Source organism: Biomphalaria glabrata, chromosome 15 (genome assembly GCF_947242115.1).
Source record: "Biomphalaria glabrata chromosome 15, xgBioGlab47.1, whole genome shotgun sequence".
In the NCBI taxonomy this organism is placed as follows: Eukaryota; Metazoa; Mollusca; class Gastropoda; family Planorbidae; genus Biomphalaria; species Biomphalaria glabrata.
Genome location: NC_074725.1, coordinates 7,026,221 through 7,044,221, shown reverse-complemented (window position 1 = coordinate 7,044,221; position 18,001 = coordinate 7,026,221). Strand labels below are relative to the sequence as shown.

At 35.4% G+C, this 18,001-nt stretch overlaps 2 protein-coding genes across 3 annotated transcripts; one reads left to right on the top strand and one right to left on the bottom strand.

Annotated features, from left to right (window-relative positions):
• The first annotated feature begins 818 nt into the window (after positions 1-818).
• On the top strand, positions 819-9,771 carry LOC106057155 (uncharacterized). 2 transcript variants are annotated; one of them, XM_056012167.1, is made up of 5 exons: positions 819-1,020; positions 2,840-2,955; positions 3,776-3,950; positions 5,051-5,093; positions 5,902-9,771. In XM_056012167.1, the coding sequence occupies exons 3-5, from the start codon at positions 3,831-3,833 to the stop codon at positions 6,954-6,956; spliced, it is 1,218 nt and encodes a 405-aa protein (XP_055868142.1). In that variant the 5' UTR covers positions 819-1,020; positions 2,840-2,955; positions 3,776-3,830; the 3' UTR covers positions 6,957-9,771. The 2 variants fall into 2 exon arrangements, with proteins under 2 accessions (XP_055868142.1, XP_055868143.1); XM_056012168.1 differs by having other exon boundaries at positions 2,840-3,066.
• LOC106057154 (toll-like receptor 4) lies at positions 9,754-17,373 on the bottom strand. Its single transcript, XM_013214241.2, has 4 exons — positions 14,740-17,373; positions 14,115-14,263; positions 12,895-13,058; positions 9,754-12,367 (listed from the first exon to the last, which is right to left on the bottom strand). The coding sequence occupies exons 1-4, from the start codon at positions 16,917-16,919 to the stop codon at positions 12,161-12,163; spliced, it is 2,700 nt and encodes an 899-aa protein (XP_013069695.2). The 5' UTR covers positions 16,920-17,373; the 3' UTR covers positions 9,754-12,160.
• Positions 17,374-18,001: the final 628 nt, after the last annotated feature.

Below are 18,001 nucleotides of genomic sequence, written 5' to 3'. Positions count from 1 at the left end.
TCCATGACTTTTTCGTATGTATTCTACAATTTAATAATTACACCTAGAATTAGCACGGGGCCTATGAAAGCGAGGGGCCCACTGTGGCCGCATAGGTTGCAGTGGCCTAAGACCGGCCCTGCACCCTTCTTCTCGCTAAAAATAGTATTTAGTCCCCCCCGGGCCCCGCACACACATATCAATTTGCTTTATTTTTATCCAGAGAGCAGATAAGCATATACTATCAGATAGCAATGTCCACCATTAGTAATACAAATTGACACAATAAACTCTTCAGTTTCTTATAAATCCAATTTGGATGACACAGCATTTAACAATTTATAGTTTTGAATGAATCTTATATAAAAAAAAAAAAAGGGTAAAGAAAGTAATTCTTTTAGTGTTATTTTGTGACACAAACCCAGCAGTATTTAACTTAAGTCTAAAATATGCCTGAGCTAGCCAGGAAAACCAGTGACTTGGCAGAATTTAAGTCATTGGTTAATATGCATGACTAAATGCATGACGCGTAGGACGTAATCATCTTCTTTTTTGAAGTAACGTCTGTATTATATAAGATAAGATAAGATAATAGGTAATTATATCTTTTTATGTTTATTCTATGCAAAATGAGAGTTGGCCCTTTAGATAATATTGCAGAATGCTAAGAGTCTAGAAATAATAATGGTTTATGGTAAAGAAAAGGATTAGGTGAATGAAAGGGATGCTAATGAGCTTAGAATTTAAAAGCATGAATTCCATTTTACAGAGTGCTCTCCCATAAAACTAATCGATCTTGCTCTACCAACCTCCCCTCCCACCCCTCCTTTTTTTTTTTTTTCATCCTAGATCTTGACTAGGTTTATTTCCATATTGAAGACTCTTTTAACTTTATTCTCGATTTAGATTCTAGATCTAGAGTATAGAATCTAGATCTATATCCAAGATCTAACTTAGATCTTAAGAATTGAAGAATATTCTAGATTCTAGATAGATCTAGATGTTAAAAATGGCCATATTATGTAATCATGTCTAAATCATGTAATGATATTGAAATTGAAATGGTTTATAGTTTATATTTAGATCTAGATTATAGTCTATATTACTATATAGAATTTTCTAGATCTATGTCTATATAATAGAGTATAGAGCTAGATCTAGAACTAATTATTATTATCATCTATACTATATTATTCTATATATAATCTATAGCCTAATTGTTGAGTTGAGTAGCGCTAGACTAATTACCAAAGCATTATATAATTATTAGGAGAAGGAAACCTCTGAATCCAAACCTCCGCTGCCTTGCAGCTATACCCAAACACAGGAAAGGCTTCGGGAGACAACCCTGAGGAAAAATCAGGAGCTGGTGACCCTTAGGCAGATTGTGGCACTCCGACACCGTGCTACAGCCTGGCAGAGCTTGCGGTGCTACTGATCCCAAACTGTATTGACTATTGGCTCTGTATAGATAGATCTATCTATCTATCTAACTATATATATATTTATCTCTCTCTATATGTATATATATATTATATATATATATATATACCATGCTAGCAAATCATCCAAGTTCCCCACACAGTCAGATTGTCTTTCTAATCGATGCGAAAACAACCCTCCAAAGCTTGCAAAACTCCTGATTCATCTTATATTAAAAACCTCAGAACAGCACTTACAAAGCTCAACAACAACAGCAAAAAAACTGTTATTCAATGGATACCAGCTCATATACAACTAGAAGGAAATGAGAAGGCTCACACACTCGCCAAGAGTGGGAGAACTAACTCACAAATAAACTCTGCACTCTATCCAGAAGAATTGAAGAAATTAATTGTAAATAATATAAATGAGAAATGGACAAGCTCTCAACCAAATCACAAGAAAGATGATGCGTACTATAAGCTATTCCGACAAGATCAACGTCTAATCTTTCGACTCAGGACCGGACACTACAGAATGCGACAACACATATACCAGAAGCTCAAAATTGGAACCAGTGAAATCTGCCCATGTGGAGTATCACCAGAGAATGCCGACCACATCCTCCAAAACTGCTCTCTTTACCAAGAGGCCAGTATAAGACACTGGCCCCAAAAGACCCCAATAGAAAGAAAACTATATGGAGAGCTTCCTGATTTGGAAACCACTGCGCAGTTCATCTCATGTATTGGTCTAGTCATCTGAACGCTCCAACATAACAATGAGAACGAAGAAGAAGATAGATAGATATAGATATAGATTTGTATGCAAACCCAATTGGGACTTGCATATTTTGCCATATCAAATGCAGACATAACCATTGTCCGCCTGAGGATCCTGACTGTTTAAGTTTTTGTCATCTGCACCTATCTTTGTCAAGGGCCCTTCTTTGGATATGAAATAAAGACCTATATGAATTCAACATTCTTTTATACATAGGGTATTCTGCGCACTTGTATGTGGTTTGGTTGTCTTGATGTTCCCAGGTTCCTACCCAGGTCATTGCCACCCCCGTCATCTTGCAGGAGGTTTGAACTAGGATGTAGATTATCTTCAACTATATAGGAACATTCAAAATATGAAAAACATTTTACACACATTGTATGGCTTGTTAATGCCTATGTTACTACATCATATCTATTGACTCTTTTTGCATGTTTATGTTGTTGTTTTTTGGGGGGAGTAGATGTAATGTCTCGTTGATACTTTAAAATGCAGTAATTTATCATAAAATTGTGCAAATCAAAGATTTTTTTCAGGAGCTGGGAGGGTAAAAATGTTATGAAAAAGAAGAAACCTCAAGACATATAATTATATCACATTTATATATATATATATATTAATAAATCTTATCTTTATGTATCGAATGTTTTATCAGGAAGTAGTTTCTTGGAGATAAACCTGTATGCCCAGAGGAGGTTAGAGAGGATTACAAAGCCTTACAAAGGAGGACCAAAAACAGAGACAAATCTATAGACAGGATAAACAAATAAAGTAGGTGTGCACTAAATAGGACTTTTAGGTAGCTGGATTTAGCTAGTTGGTAAAATAATACATCTGGCCAGAACTGAAGCTGAATACTGTTGCTGCATTCAAAACTTCTAAGTATGATACATATTAATTTTTTTGTTTCATCTTATTGTTTTATAAATAAAGTTGATCAGCATTTATTAAAAGATAGCACAGATTACACTAAAGAAGCTATAATGACTGTTGTCTGAACTCTAAATTATAAAACTAAAAAATTACAATACTAGTTGATTTGTAATAATAGATGTTTGGCTGGATGTTTGGTTTGGATGGCTGCCTGGTCGTGAGGTTTGCGCGTTGGACTGTCGTTCGGATTTATCGATGGTCGAGGGTTCAAATCCTGCCCGCTCCCATCCCCCGTCGTCCTGCGGGAGGTTTGGACTAGGAAGTAAACTATCTTCAACTCTGAAGGAACATCCGAAACATGTAAAACATTTTACAAACATTTTTACATTTGCATATTTATATATTTTAAAGCACAATATTTTATTTTTTTGCATGACACATAGGATGTAATCATCTTCTTTTTTGAAGTAATGTCTGTATTTTATAAGATAAAAAGACAATAGATATGTTATTAAAATAAAATTAATTTTTATATTAATAACAAAAATATATTAATTGTATATGATTATGTACATGAATACAACAAGAGGCATTAATTAATTGACATCCCATTTATACATATTAATATAAATGTAGGCACTAGAGTAGAACTACATACTTCATCAGAAAAGTTAAGCATGAGCAAATAACTGAGAGATGCATCTTTTTATTTCATCAGGTTGAGGAACCATACATTGAGAATAAACTCAATATAAGTTGATTTTCTTTTAAAAATGGAATTAATGAAGCAATTTTTAGAAGCTAAATCCTGTGGCGTGAGTACAGAAGAGTTTTTCAAGCTTATTGAGGCAGAGTTGCAACTGCAGCAAATGAAGTCCACTGCTCAACCAAATGTAAGTTGATGCTTCACTAGAACTTATTGAGTGGGCTAGTGGTGGTTTGAGCTCCAGGTTTAGATATAGCTTGCATAAAATACTTAAGTTATTTAGTTTTCCACCAATACTATCCTCTCCTTGAGTTTTCCACTATACACTGTAATGCTGATATTTTTTTTACAGTTATTATTTCCCTTTGAGTTTTCAAAATATACTCTCCCCCTTTTGTGTTTTTTCTAGCAGCACTTTCCTTCCTTTGAAATTCTTAAGTCTCCTCTCTCTCTCAATTTCCTTGTGACATCCTTCTTTTTGCTTTCATCGACACCCATTATATTATGATGATTTGTTTTAAGCCAAAATGGTATGAAAATTAAAATACTTTGGACTTACTGGTAATAAAATGATTTTAATAATTTATTTTTCCGTGTTTTAATATTACATTCATCATTGAATTATATAAGAAAATAAAGGAAATATATTGGTAACTAATGTCATATTATCAATTTGCTTAAAGAAAATTAAATCTAGACTTTTAGGCTTGAAAATTATCTCATTGTTTCTGTAATTATAAGGTTTATATGTAGCTGTATAAAGAATATTTTAAATTCAAACTTATTAGTTTTTTCAGTAAATGCATTTTTATTACCTTCTGTCGCTATATTTGGATATTGGTGTTCAAACTAATTAAAGTATAAACTATCATTTTATTGAGGTGCGATGGCTGAGTTGTAAATCACTTAGCTGCTGAACCAGGGGTCTCAGGATCAAATCCTGGTGAAGACTGGGATTTTTAATTTTGGAATCTTTGGGTACTTCTGAGTCCACCCAGCTCTAATGGGTATCTGACATTAGTTGGGGAAAAGCAACAGTGGTTGGTCGTGTTGGCCACATGACACTCTTATTAACTGTGGGTCATAGAAACACATGACTTTTTACATCACCTACCCTATAGATTTACTTTTATCAGTTTATTGTCAAATTTCAAGCTATTTAAATCAGTAACTAATCTGTGTCTTTCTTAATTAATGTGAGTATAATTTATATGATAATGAATTAAGAAAAACTAATTTTAAATTTAAGATTAATTTAAAACATTAGGTGATTTTTTTTTCAATCAGACATCAATTAATGCTGCTTCCTCTGACAGTAAATCAGATAAAGGTTAGTAGACAAACATCTGTCAAAAACTTAAGTATCTTAGAATCTTAGAAATGTAACAATAGCCTACAAACTTGTTTACTCATAGGAATGTTGTCATTGTCTAAACATTACTATTTGTTGCTGCTTGATTGATACAATGACCTTAGACAAAAAAATGAAATGCTTAGTTTCAAAGTACCCTATGGGATTGGGTGAACAGTCTGATCTCCTAATCTGATTAATAATTGTAACTGTTAGTCACAGTTTTGTATTACCACCTAGCCTGACAAAACACATTTGTAGAATTTTAATTTCATTCAAAACATGTCAGTTTATGTTAGTTCAGCTGTTTCGTAGGCCAATGGTGAACCAACAGTTTACCAATAAATGTCAGATATCATTAATTTTTGATAGACTAGAGACATTCTAAAATTTTGAATTAAGCGTTTTTTTCTCTACCATGATTTGAGCTTGAAATTCATGGTTTTGCTCAGCCAAAAGTTTCTTTTTTCTAACACCTATCATACTAAGTATAAGCTTTTATGAAACATTTCCTTTTTCAGTTTCCCAAACCTATCCTATCCCCGACCTTTTTCCTCAGCCAAGGATCTTCATACTCTTAATGGTTGTGCAGTAATTTAGTTTTTTTGTTTGGTTTTGGTTTTGGTAACAAATATCACACATGATTTTTATTTCCAGTACATACTTTTTGTTCCAAATAAATTATTTTGTTAAAGACTTAAATATATCCAACATTATAAAAGTGCATTTACTAGTAATGTCATTAATGATGGTTTTATACTACAATAATCTTTTTTTTAATATACAGTGTCTTCACCAGATATTGACTTAACATATGAAAAGTTAGGTCATAATGACAGCTACTTGAGTTTTAAAAGAGAGATAGAAGACATGTTTCAGCGGATGAGATCAGACTTCCAAGAGTTAAAATCTTCAATACTGTCCAGCCTTCAGGAAGAAAAGTATATGATGAGAGACCAGCTTGGAGAGGCTCAGAAAGAGATCAACTCAAGGCTCACCCTTATAGAAAGTGATGTGCAGAGAATCAAGGAGACTGTTTCCTCTCTTCAAAAACAAGGAATTGATTCTCTCTGCATGCACAAGCAGACAATGCTGGCTTTGGGCAAAATATCTACACAGACTCCATTGTCCAGTAACCTTGGTCAGCCTGAAGGTCCACTGACCAATAAATTGGCTGATGTTGAGAACCAGCTGAAAGAGATACCAGACCAATTAACCAACATAAAAGAGTCTCTGGATGAAACGCAGGTCCTGCTCCAGGATTCAATGGTGAAGCAGTTTTATGAGTCTAACAGAAAGTTTAAGGAATCTCTAAATCAGTTAAAAAAAGAATTGTTTGATGTGACTGAAAAGGAAGGCCAGCTTGTTAGGGACAGACTGTCCAGTCCAGCACAGCCAAGAAAGCACTATATTTGTGACTTTTATGTCCCACAGTTCAGGGACAAGATCAAATCCTCGGTAATAGTATACAGCCCACCCTGGCACATAGAGCCTTTGAGCTCAAGTGTGAAAGGCCTCGTCGAGTTCAACGAAAATGCTGACTGTAGTGTCTGGCTAGTTCATGGACGGCACCCTCGGGAAATGGGGCTCAACCTCAGAATCTCTGTTCAACTTGATGTTGTAGCCACCATCATGGATATCAGGGGTCACCTGCCCAATCGTCTAGTGGGGCATGCTCTGTGGGATTGCAACGAGGCTAAGATTAGAGACAATAGCTACTGGGGAGAACTCATTGGTGTACTGCCCTGTTGGGAAATTATCGGCAAAGGTTATGGTAAGGAAGAAGGCTATGATGATGAATCTTTACTTATAAGATTTGACATTCATGTTTTAGAAATATGATATTGTAATATAGTTCATCCATCGTGGTTTGATGATGACCACTTTGTCATCCAGGGGGCTGAGGGCTTTGCACTGGGGTTTTATGCCTCCTCATGTGGCTGGTATTGCAATACACAAATGATCTTAAACATTTAAAGGTGTATTTATACACTTAAGAGTTTATTTTTTGATTATTCTCTGACTATCTCCTTCTTTCCTATTCCCACCGCTACCATTGGCCCCAGTTATTGCCCTTAGTAAATTGAGGTATGGTTTGTTTTGGTTAAAACTGTTATGTTGGAATATTTTATTTTTTTGGATTTGAGTTTAATTGGTAACTATCTTCCCCCACCCCCTTTGGAATTACTAGTAAATTGAGATTAATGTTTTCCGGCTGTATGTTATATATTTAACCTAATTGTTAGTTTTGTATTTTTGATGGACTTTTGATCTAGAGCTAACAGATGAAAAAAAAATACTGTGACCTATTGATGAACTTATAGATCTCTATGTTGGAAAGATTACTTTAAACTTTTGAAGGATACAAATAAAAGGATTGTTTTCATTGCATATTAATTATATTTTTTTCACAATAAGTATTCCATTTATCTTTTATTATAATAATAATAATTATTATAGCTTTTATATAGCGCTACTTTCATGCTTATAGCATGCTCAGAGCCCTATGGTCCAATCTCATTTGTGGACCAGTGGGGGGAGGGGGGTATCTGGGAGAAGGTTTTCAGTGCTGCCTTTGGTGCTCAGCAAACACAACTCTGCTCGAGTCGGGTGTTGAACCCTCGAGCCCCCATTCATAGGTAGCGAAGCCAAGTTCAAGCGTACTTAACCTATCGCCCACGCTTCCCACACTTACCTTATAAATTACAGATGTTACTTCCAAAGAGAAGATAATAACATCCTACATATTTCATGTGTCAATCTAGTCATGCATGCTAACCAGTGACATAAACTCTGTTAAGTCATTGGTTTTCCTGAATGATTCTGAAAACCTATTCCATGCTCAAATACCACTAGAGAAGAAGAAGCTTTTATATGATTTTGTCCTAGCATATGGAATAAGAAATGTGCCTTTATCTTTTTGAATATTTTATTAGGTTTTATTTTTGTATTTGTAAATTATGGTTCCATGTTTTATGTATTATTGCTACTTTACTTTTTATTCTTCAGTCCTGGAATTTCCAAATTTAGTTATTCAACTTATGATGTTACTTTAATCAAATGTGAAATTGTTACAATTCTCACTGCTCTATTTTGTATTTGTTCTAACCTCTTAATGTTTTTTTGAGTTGAGGGATCCCAAAGCAGAGGATGCATATTTTAATATTAGTCTAACTAAAGTTAAATAGCATTTTAGTTTTATGTTCTTGTTTGTTTTGTAAAAGCTTCTTTTAATAAACCCTAATGCTTAGTTTGATTTTTAATAATTTAATCAATATGGAGACTATTATTACTTTTGATTTATTATAACACCTAGATATTTAGAGTTTTTAGTCTGTTTAACTGGTTTACCATGAATAAAATAAGTACTGGTAGTTTTTGGTTTTTGTTACTCTTAATAAATGACTTATTTCTGGGTGGAAAGACAAGCTTTCTGTAATTCTTCTAATTCTCTTTGTAAAATTTCAGTATCTTGCGTTGTTTTTATTTTTCTATATATATATTATGCAATTATCTGCAAATAATCTAACTTTTTTTCCTGAATTAAGGCAATTTAGTAGGTCATTTATGTAAATTAGAATAGAAACATTTATCATTTTACATATCCTGTTTACTAGATGGCTGATACCAAACTGTATGTCAGATGTTTGTGTTTTGAATTAAATTATCTAGACATTGGGGGATGGGTGGCTGAGTGGTAAAGTGCTTGGCTTCTGAATCGGGGTCTGGGGTTCAAATCCTGGTGAAGACTGGGATTTTAAATTTTGGGATATTCGGGTGCCTCTGAGTCCACCCAGCTCTAATGGGTACCTGACAATAGTTGGGGAAAAGTAAAGGCAGTTGTCATTGTGCTGGCCACATGACACCCTCATTAACTGTAGGCAACAGAAACAGATGATCTTTACAGCATCTGCCCTACAGACCACAAGGTCTGATAGGGGAATTTTACTTTATCTAGATATTAATGATATACAATCAATCACATCATGTAGGGGCCTTCAGTGAATACCCTCACGTGGCCGTAGCTAGTGTAAATAGGCCCTACTATTTGCACCTGCGACAGTCTCTACTAGAATCTAAAAATAAATAATCGTGTGATTGGAAGGCAAATTCATTGATAAAAAAAATAAGAAGGGGACTTACTCCTTGACATTTGAAACCAGAAGAAGAGAAATGTAAGTGCTTGAATATTGAATAGCATCTCTAGAATTAACAGCTAAAGCTCCATGAATAAAATCAATGTTTCAATTTAAAAAGAATAGTTCCATTGCTGAAAAATCGCATAGATTAAATAAGTTTCAATTTAAAAAGAATGCTTCTTTTAAAGTAATGAACTGACCACTTTTATACGTATACTTGTGTAGGCCTACTATTTATTGCCAACTACTGTTACAAAATGTATATTCATATTTTTCATAGTATTATTTTTCAGCTGATTCATTCATTTTTAACAGTGTAAAATGTAAAGATTATATATTAATATAAATTGATGAAGTTTGTAAAATAAACAATGATAATTATTTTGTTAATTTTGAATGCAACTAAGTGACTACTATCGTAGAGACTGAATGTTATCAAAATTTTATAACTATTGTTAAAAGAATTGTGTCATTTGCAAAATAATTATGTGAAAATAATAGTTAATGTGGTAATTTTATTTCCTTCTTTTTTGTCATTTAATAACCATGTTAAAGTTAAATTGAAGAATAACATAATAATAAGGCTTGTCTTCGAGTCCGCAAACGCCAAAATAGGATGCAATATTTCCCGTGGCTGCGCAGCCCCAACTGTGACCTACATATTTTGCCACACCTACGGCAAGCATAACCATTGTCCGCAGGTGGTCGATTTAGACTTTCTTTTCGCCGTCTGCATCTGTCCTCGGCAGCGGATTTTCTTTTGGTCTCAAATTAGTATCCCGCGGCCTTTGTGAGTGACCTTTAGCAGTCTCGTTCTGAGGCAGCACGCAACCAGGTGCTCTCTACTATGTCAGGTAAGGCAAGTTGGCGCCTAAGCTGGTCTTTGAAGCGTTACCGTGGGGCGCCTCTGTTCCTTTTAGCTCACCAGAAAAGACTGCATTAGGCATACGCTCGTCTCTCACACGTGCCCTGCCCAGCGTAACTGTCAGATCATAAGAAGTCCCTCTATACTGTCCATACCGGCGTTCGCAAGGACATCGCTGTTTGTAGTGCGGTCCTGCCACCGTCTGTTCATGATGGAGCGTAAACATCTTTGGTGAAGAATGACATACAGAATGGATATACAAGACACGTGATTACTGAATGAAAAGGAAAATGATCACACATATACTAAATTCAACTAGACAAGAAAGAATAGCAATCACAACACTAACGAGGATAAACACACAGAAACAACATCCTCCACCAAGTCACGACATTTTCCACAGAAGTTTAGATACATCAGCCACAACTAGTTCCTTAGTTTGAAAAGCACTTGGCCAGATAAGAGTTATGACTACGTAAAGGCGACAGACATTCAACACCATGGGTGACCTGGGAAGAATATTATAATTGTTACTATATATGTTATTGAATTCATTAAGAGAATCAATAACTTCGGTCGTTGTTTTTTAAACGAAAAGAAAAATTTAAATAACCTTTTTTTTTGCGTCAAATACTCTAAAATATGTAGAACACAACTGGGTTAACATGGTATTTAGTATTGAATTCTTCCTTACATTTAGGCTTTCATTACAAAAAACCATATTGCTCTGACACAATATGCAAAAATTGATCTTTTTAAATGAAAATTGATCATATTTGACCCGTTGACCTCTTTAAGCTACTGTCATCTATTAATCTGTCGTTCTGTGCTGAAACAGTGTGCTTCTTCTGCTAGCAAAATAAAGTAGACAATATTAGACAATCCATATATTACCCGCGACCCACGGGTCTTAATTTGCGTATCACTGTCGATATAGTCACTGAGCGTGTTCTGGAAACAATTAAACGAAATAATAATGTTATAAGAAAGTGAATGCGTGAATGTAAAAATAGTATGAATAGAGCTATCAAAATAACTAATCAACCTAAATCCATTTTTTCAAATAAAAACATTTGCTTGTAGGCCTACATATATCTAGGACTATATTCTAGACCTAATATTATAAGAGTGAAGTCAAGGGCTCAAGAAGCTTATTAAGTATTGTATGTTAGTATATTTAATATCCCCATACAGAGCCTCACGTTGCCTGTCCAATCATAATGTGTTTATAGGAGGGTTAAAGGGTCGGCGCACGTGCGTGGTGTCCCGCAAGATAGAGCGACGTAGATACATATAGGCCCATATACAGATATATAGGTCTGCACATTTTTTTTTTAAACTCCACATTTGTTTATCTGTCATACTTATTAGTTATACTTATAGACCTTGAACATAAAGAGGCGTATACTAGTTATCAATACAATAAGCATATAATTAACAAAATTTAGCTTAATACATACGGTAGCTCAGTATCTTTAAAAGAGCCTCACTACAACAGTAATTTAGCTTAATACATACGGTAGCTCAGTATCTTTAAAAGAGACTCACTACAACAGTAATTTAGCTTAATACATACGGTAGCTCAGTATCTTTAAAAGAGACTCACTACAACAGTAATTTAGCTTAATACACACGGTAGCTCAGTATCTTTAAAAGAGACTCACTACAACAGTAATTTAGCTTAATACATACGGTAGCTCAGTATCTTTAAAAGAGACTCACTACAACAGTAATTTAGCTTAATACATACGGTAACTCAGTATCTTTAAAAGAGACTCACTACAACAGTAATTTAGCTTAATACATACGGTAGCTCAGTATCTTTAAAAGAGTCTCACTACAACAGTAATTTAGCTTAATACACACGGTAGCTCAGTATCTTTAAAAGAGCCTCGCTACAACAGTAATTTAGCTTAATACATACGGTAGCTCAGTATCTTTAAAAGAGCCTCACTACAACAGTAATTTAGCTTAATACACACGGTAGCTCAGTATCTTTAAAAGAGCCTCGCTACAACAGTCACTATAAAGAAATAAAAGGTTTATTTTCGAAGATCTTTGTAAAGTTTGTCCCAGAACACTGCCAACTCTTCTCTTGACCTCTCCGTGTCATTCTGTGGGTAGACTATGTAGGTGTTGTTTCGTATGTGGAACAAGAGTTCAGTTCCAAGTTGTTTGTTGTTGAGGGAATCTTTTAGAAGGAACACGAGAACTTGACGCCCTGTGTGGACAGACTCCATATTGGCCATCTAGAAGATAAAGATAGATATGTTTTGTAATCCAATAGGAGGGGAAGTTTTGGCGCGAAATGGTGTAGCCACATAATATGTCATTAAATTTTATTTTGCCATAAAAGAATGATCTTTTGTATGTGTTTTGTATCATCGTCAGAACCTCTCGCGCCAAAACTTCTGCGCCAAAACAACCAATTCGCCAAAATGGCTGCGCCAAAACGTCGCGTTTCTGTTATTTTTTTGTTTATGTAGTGTGTTTAGTGTTGACAAATGATGTAAAGGTAATCTGTTTCTATGGCCGACGTTTAACTATGATGTTATGTGGCCAGGAAAACGACCAGCCGCCTTAAATTTCCAAACTAATGTCAGACGTAGCAACTGAAGGGTGGACTCAGGTGCGTCCTAAAAATCCAAGTTTTCACCGGAATCCGAACCCGAGTCTCCTCGATTCTGAAGCCAAAAGCTTTTTCACTCAATGTAACTTAATTAGATGTTCCATGGATACTTCTACTATAAAAATTAGCTGAAAGTTGTATATATACCTGTATCTCGTAGTTACACCATTTACTCTTCAAAAGGTCCAGCGTGAGTACTACCAACGTCTTCCTGCTTTCTCTCACAGCCGTCACTATGTTAGAGGCGATGAACTCACCGGCCACAAAGTCTCTGCCGTGGACGTGTACGTTTAACCCTCTGCTGCCCAACTCTAAGGACAAATGGAAATAAGAGATTAATAATAACTTTGGTAGAGACGAAGATTAATGTCAGATAGTGGGTCACAGCTAGCTTCTAGAGATTTCCTGAATTTCTGTAAATCATACGAAATAGAACATGAAATGTTGAGTCCTCATTTTCAGAGTTCAAATGGCGAGGCTAAAAGAGCTATTCAGACAGTGAAGAAACTGTGGAAGAAAAGCGAAGACAAATTTCTGTCGCTATTAGATTACAGAACTACTTCACTGACTAATATTAATTTGTCGCCAGCACAATTACTCATGGGGCATCGACACAGCGAGGAAATAGTCACACCTAAGACACCAGATCTCAAGGTGGTGAAGAAACACTTTGACTCCGAGAAACAGTCTCAGAAACATTATTATGACAAGGCGAAAGGAGTTAAGAGTCATAATCCATTACAAGACGGAACGGCAGTCAGAAGGCAACTTAATTCTAAGTTGAAACCATGAACAGTAGTTTCGAAACATTCTAAGCCTAGATCATATAATGTCAAAAGTGGAAATCAGGTTTACAGAAGAATCAGGAAACACATCAGAAAGTCTTCTGGGAAAGCAAATAGATTTGACAATAATTATGACTTTCCAGATGACAGTCCACAATTTCAAACTAACCTAGATGTAGAGCCGCCACTACACACTGCTTCTTCTAACACCTCTAGACCACATGAACCTTACGTAACACGCTCAGGCAGAATAGTTAACAAACCTAAGAGACTTGATTTGTGATTAACTGAATTGACTTTTTAGTTGACTAGTTTGTTAGTTATTCTTATAAATAGATTCTCTGAATTAAAGAAGAGAGATTTAACATATTGGTATTATATGTACATTCTACATTTGCACACTAGCGCGTCAGTGCAACACCGCTTGTGTTTACGTAATAAACGAGTTCCTAATATGTCTTCCCTTTTAAACACTAGTTTGTTATTTGTGTAACATGAATATTCTACAGTAGGCCTTACTATAAAAAGGGAAAGATTCTTGGGTGTAAAATAAAGAAAATATTAGTGTCAGCTAATTCTTACCTGGGTATAAAACTTTGAGAATAAACTCCTCATCCTGGTGTGCGTAGCTAATGAAAACATCATACCGGAATTGTTCAGAGTTCTCTTCCTCCACAGATTTCAACCTGAGATAGGTGGCGTGGTAGATGTATCTCAGTTTCCAACGAAATCTAAATATAAAATAAATATTCAAAGTTAGTCTGCTTTGTTTGGTTCGCATGTTTTGGATGTTCCTTCGCAATTGAAGATTATTACATCCTAGTCTAAACTCACGCAGGTTGGCGGGGGCTGGTGTCGAGCAGGTGTTCGAACCCAGAGCGCATACTATACGACCATCCAGCCAATGTAAAATGTATAAGCATAATCTTGTCTTGTAAAGAGAAATTATGTCATTTGTTTACAATTTACATGAACAAGAATCTCCAGCAAAAATGAGACTTTGTGTCACTAGATCCAACTTTAAACAAGTGTATCATGGGTACATTAACTGATTCCATTGAAATAAATCTATCCTAATACTTCCTTGAAAGTAGTTTAAAGTATAAAAGAGGTTCCAAAAATGTACAGAAAATAATAAGAATTTTAATTTGACTAGTTTTCTTTGTCTGAAGTCGTAGATTAACTTATCTAAAAAAATAGAACTAACCTATAAATTATTCCAGCAAGTACAAACGCAATCATTACGAATGTCGCGGCTAGAACAAACAAAAATATAAAAGAATTGTCTGTGCACTTTCCCCTTAAAATCCTAAGAGTCTCTTCATAGGCGTCAGTGATATTTTTATACGAGGAGTCCGGATACTGGCACATGTAGTTAGTGAACTTTGGATCAAAGGCTCGTGAGTTCATCATCCATTTAAGGAAATCATAATTTTCACAGTCGCAGTGGATGGGGTTAAAGGATAAATCGAATCGAACAGCGCAAGACTTAGGTCTATTCCCGCATATCGAATCAATGTGCTGACGAACATCTTCCGATAAGCTGTTTACCTGGGAATGGCGCAGATAAACATATCGAAGATTCATCATGTGCGATAAGTTCAGGTTAAAAGTCCACAAGGTGTTATGTTCAAAGTAGAGGACCTTCAAGCTAGTGAGACCAGCCAGAATGTCCGTCGGCATTTTCGATATGGCGTTGTCAGAAAGGTCAAGAGTCTTCAGCTTTTTAAGCTTGCTAAAAAGTGTGTAGTTTGGCCCTAGATTACTGAAATAAGTTTCAAGTTTGTTGTTTCCTAGCATCAACTTTTTTAGATTTGGAAAATTATGGAAGAAGGTCTCATTGATAAAGAGTATGGAACAGTATTTTAAGTTCAAATAGTTCAATTCATGTAGACCATATATGGGTCCAATAATTGAAGGAAAGTAATTATTCACTAATTTCAATGCAGCCAAAGAATTATTAGAAATAAATTGTAGTCCTTTTATGGTGTACTTCAGATTTCCTCCGCTGAAGTCTAGGAATTGTAATTTGGGTGGGAGTTGAACAATGATGTCCTGAAATTTATTGTTTATTTTTTCACTAAATCTAGAAAACCTATATTTGTTCATGGGCCAAGACACAGCTTCTTTTATATATTGTCTGTTTATTTTCAGAACTTTAAGGTTCTCAAGAAATTTCAATTCCCTTATGTAAGAGTCAAAGAAAAAGTTATTGTTTTCTAGATCAATATATGCCAGATTTTCGGGAAAGTTTTTCAAAAGTCCTGGTTGAATAGTTTCGAAATGATTTTCTTTGGCTTCTAAATGAATCAGCGACTGTGGCAATCCGATGAGAACCGAGTAATCAATACTAATTGAAGTGGAGTAAAAGGGCTCAATAGAATTAAGTCTTAGCTTCGTGATGTTGTTCTTTCGACTATGACTCAGGGCTCGAAACAGATGTTGGACGCGCAACTTGCTGTTGTTGCTCACATCCAGACTGTTCAGATGAACCAAAGGCGTGAAAGTGTTGTTGCTGACTGTAGTTCCAAGAATATTACAATTTTTCAGATTTAAAGTGGAGATTTGTCTCACGTTAACAAATGTTTCATCTGTTAAGGCGTCGATATTACACATCCCCAATGAGAACATTACATGTCTTAAACGTCTAAGGTCTTTAAATTTGGGACCTAAAATAAATGGACTTATCCCGTCCAAGCTGAGAGTTCTGAGCCGAGTTAGTTCTGAGAGTGTGGAGTCCGGGTAACTACACGAAGTTTCGCAATCTTTTGTGTTGTCATGCAGGTAGAGTGTTGTAAGAGAGTTCAAATCTGAGAAGACGCCAGCTGGGAATGTGACGTTGTTGTAGGTTAACTTATTACCAGCAAGGTTCAAACATTGGAGTTTCGAGAGACGACTGAAGGATCCGACCGTTAAAACTTGTAGGCTGTTCCGGAACAGACGTAACACTGATAAGTTTGTATAGTTGCAGAATGAGCAGTCTTTTAAACTCGAAATTTCATTGTAAGAAAGGTCAAGTGACGTAATAGAATGATCCAGATAATCTGGGACTGACGTTAAGTTCAGCCCAACGCATTTACATTTTTTTGAAAAGCAAGAACACGCGGTACTGGTCACTAAGTTTTTCATTGTTGCCAGTGACTTAGAGATTTGTGTACGTCCTTGACTGTCGACTACATAAGCATCAGAAGTTAGAATTGTAGTTACTTGACCGTCTACTACATTAGCACTAGTAGATGATTTTGGATATAGCTGATTGCCGATTAGACTAGAAACAATCTTACGCTTACTTGTACCCCGAGTTAATTCGGATCTAGCTGCAGTATGCGATGAAGAAATGACTAAACATACAATTTTAATCAGCATTATTTTCATAATAAATTCCATGATACAGGTTACACTACAACTCAGCTAAACTAATGATAAGTATAACACTTTAAAAAAAAAACGCCGTTGTAGGTTAAAAGTTAAAAAAATAAATCAATTAGAAATCATGTTGTTTTTTTAATCCAAGGGTAATAACTGTATTGCTTCACTTTAAATTCTCTCCCTCTAAATTGTAACTGATGTGTTTTTTCTACATGTTGGCTTGGATACTACTTCCTGATGTTTGAATTCAAATCATTAATCTTCAAGTTTAGATAATCTTTCTTCCTTGACGAAGTTAATTATTAGTCAGTGTCGGAGCTAATCAGGAGGATCATGTATGCGTTACAGAATAAGGTTTGAATGAGGAGATGAGTTGTTGGAGAATGGAGCTGTACGGGGAGGAAAGAGAGAAAGAAAGAGAGAAAGAGAGCGAGGAAAAAAAGAGAAAAAGAGTGGAAAAGAGAGAGAATGGGGGGGGGGGAGAGAAATAGAAAAGAAGAAACTAAAAGTGACCAGGCCAATATGTGTTTTAATAGTTCATTTTGTTTGCACACTTTTTGATGCTGTAAAGTTTTGTCAACGAATAAGAGAAGAGATTTGGTTCCGCGACCTGTCACAGCACACGTACTTGGAAAGTCAAGGGACAGTTTAGAGATAGATGAGATGAATTGATTTCTTTTGTAGAGCATTAGTGATTTTTTGGCAAAAATCTTTCTATATAATTCTCTTCATGGACAAACCATGTGGGACACCCCAACAAAGTCATGGAAAGATAATTCTTTTATTTCTGCAAATCGTACTAGAGTTACCCCACGTTACTTTCGCGATGACAGAGAGCGAGGATAAAAAAAAGAGGAGGGCGGGGACAACAAGTAATCTTTCTCTTTATACATTCTATATTTGACTATGTTTATGTGTGTATCTTTCTCTTTATACATTCTATATTTGACTATTTATGTGTGTATTTTTTTACACACGTCAATATCTGGTGTCATTAAAATAGTTGCATGTTTTTTTTTCCCCGTAGCTTTGTTTTGATTTTGCCCCTTCGTTTCCTAACCATGGCCACCGCTTCACATATATTTCGTGGAGTCAACAGG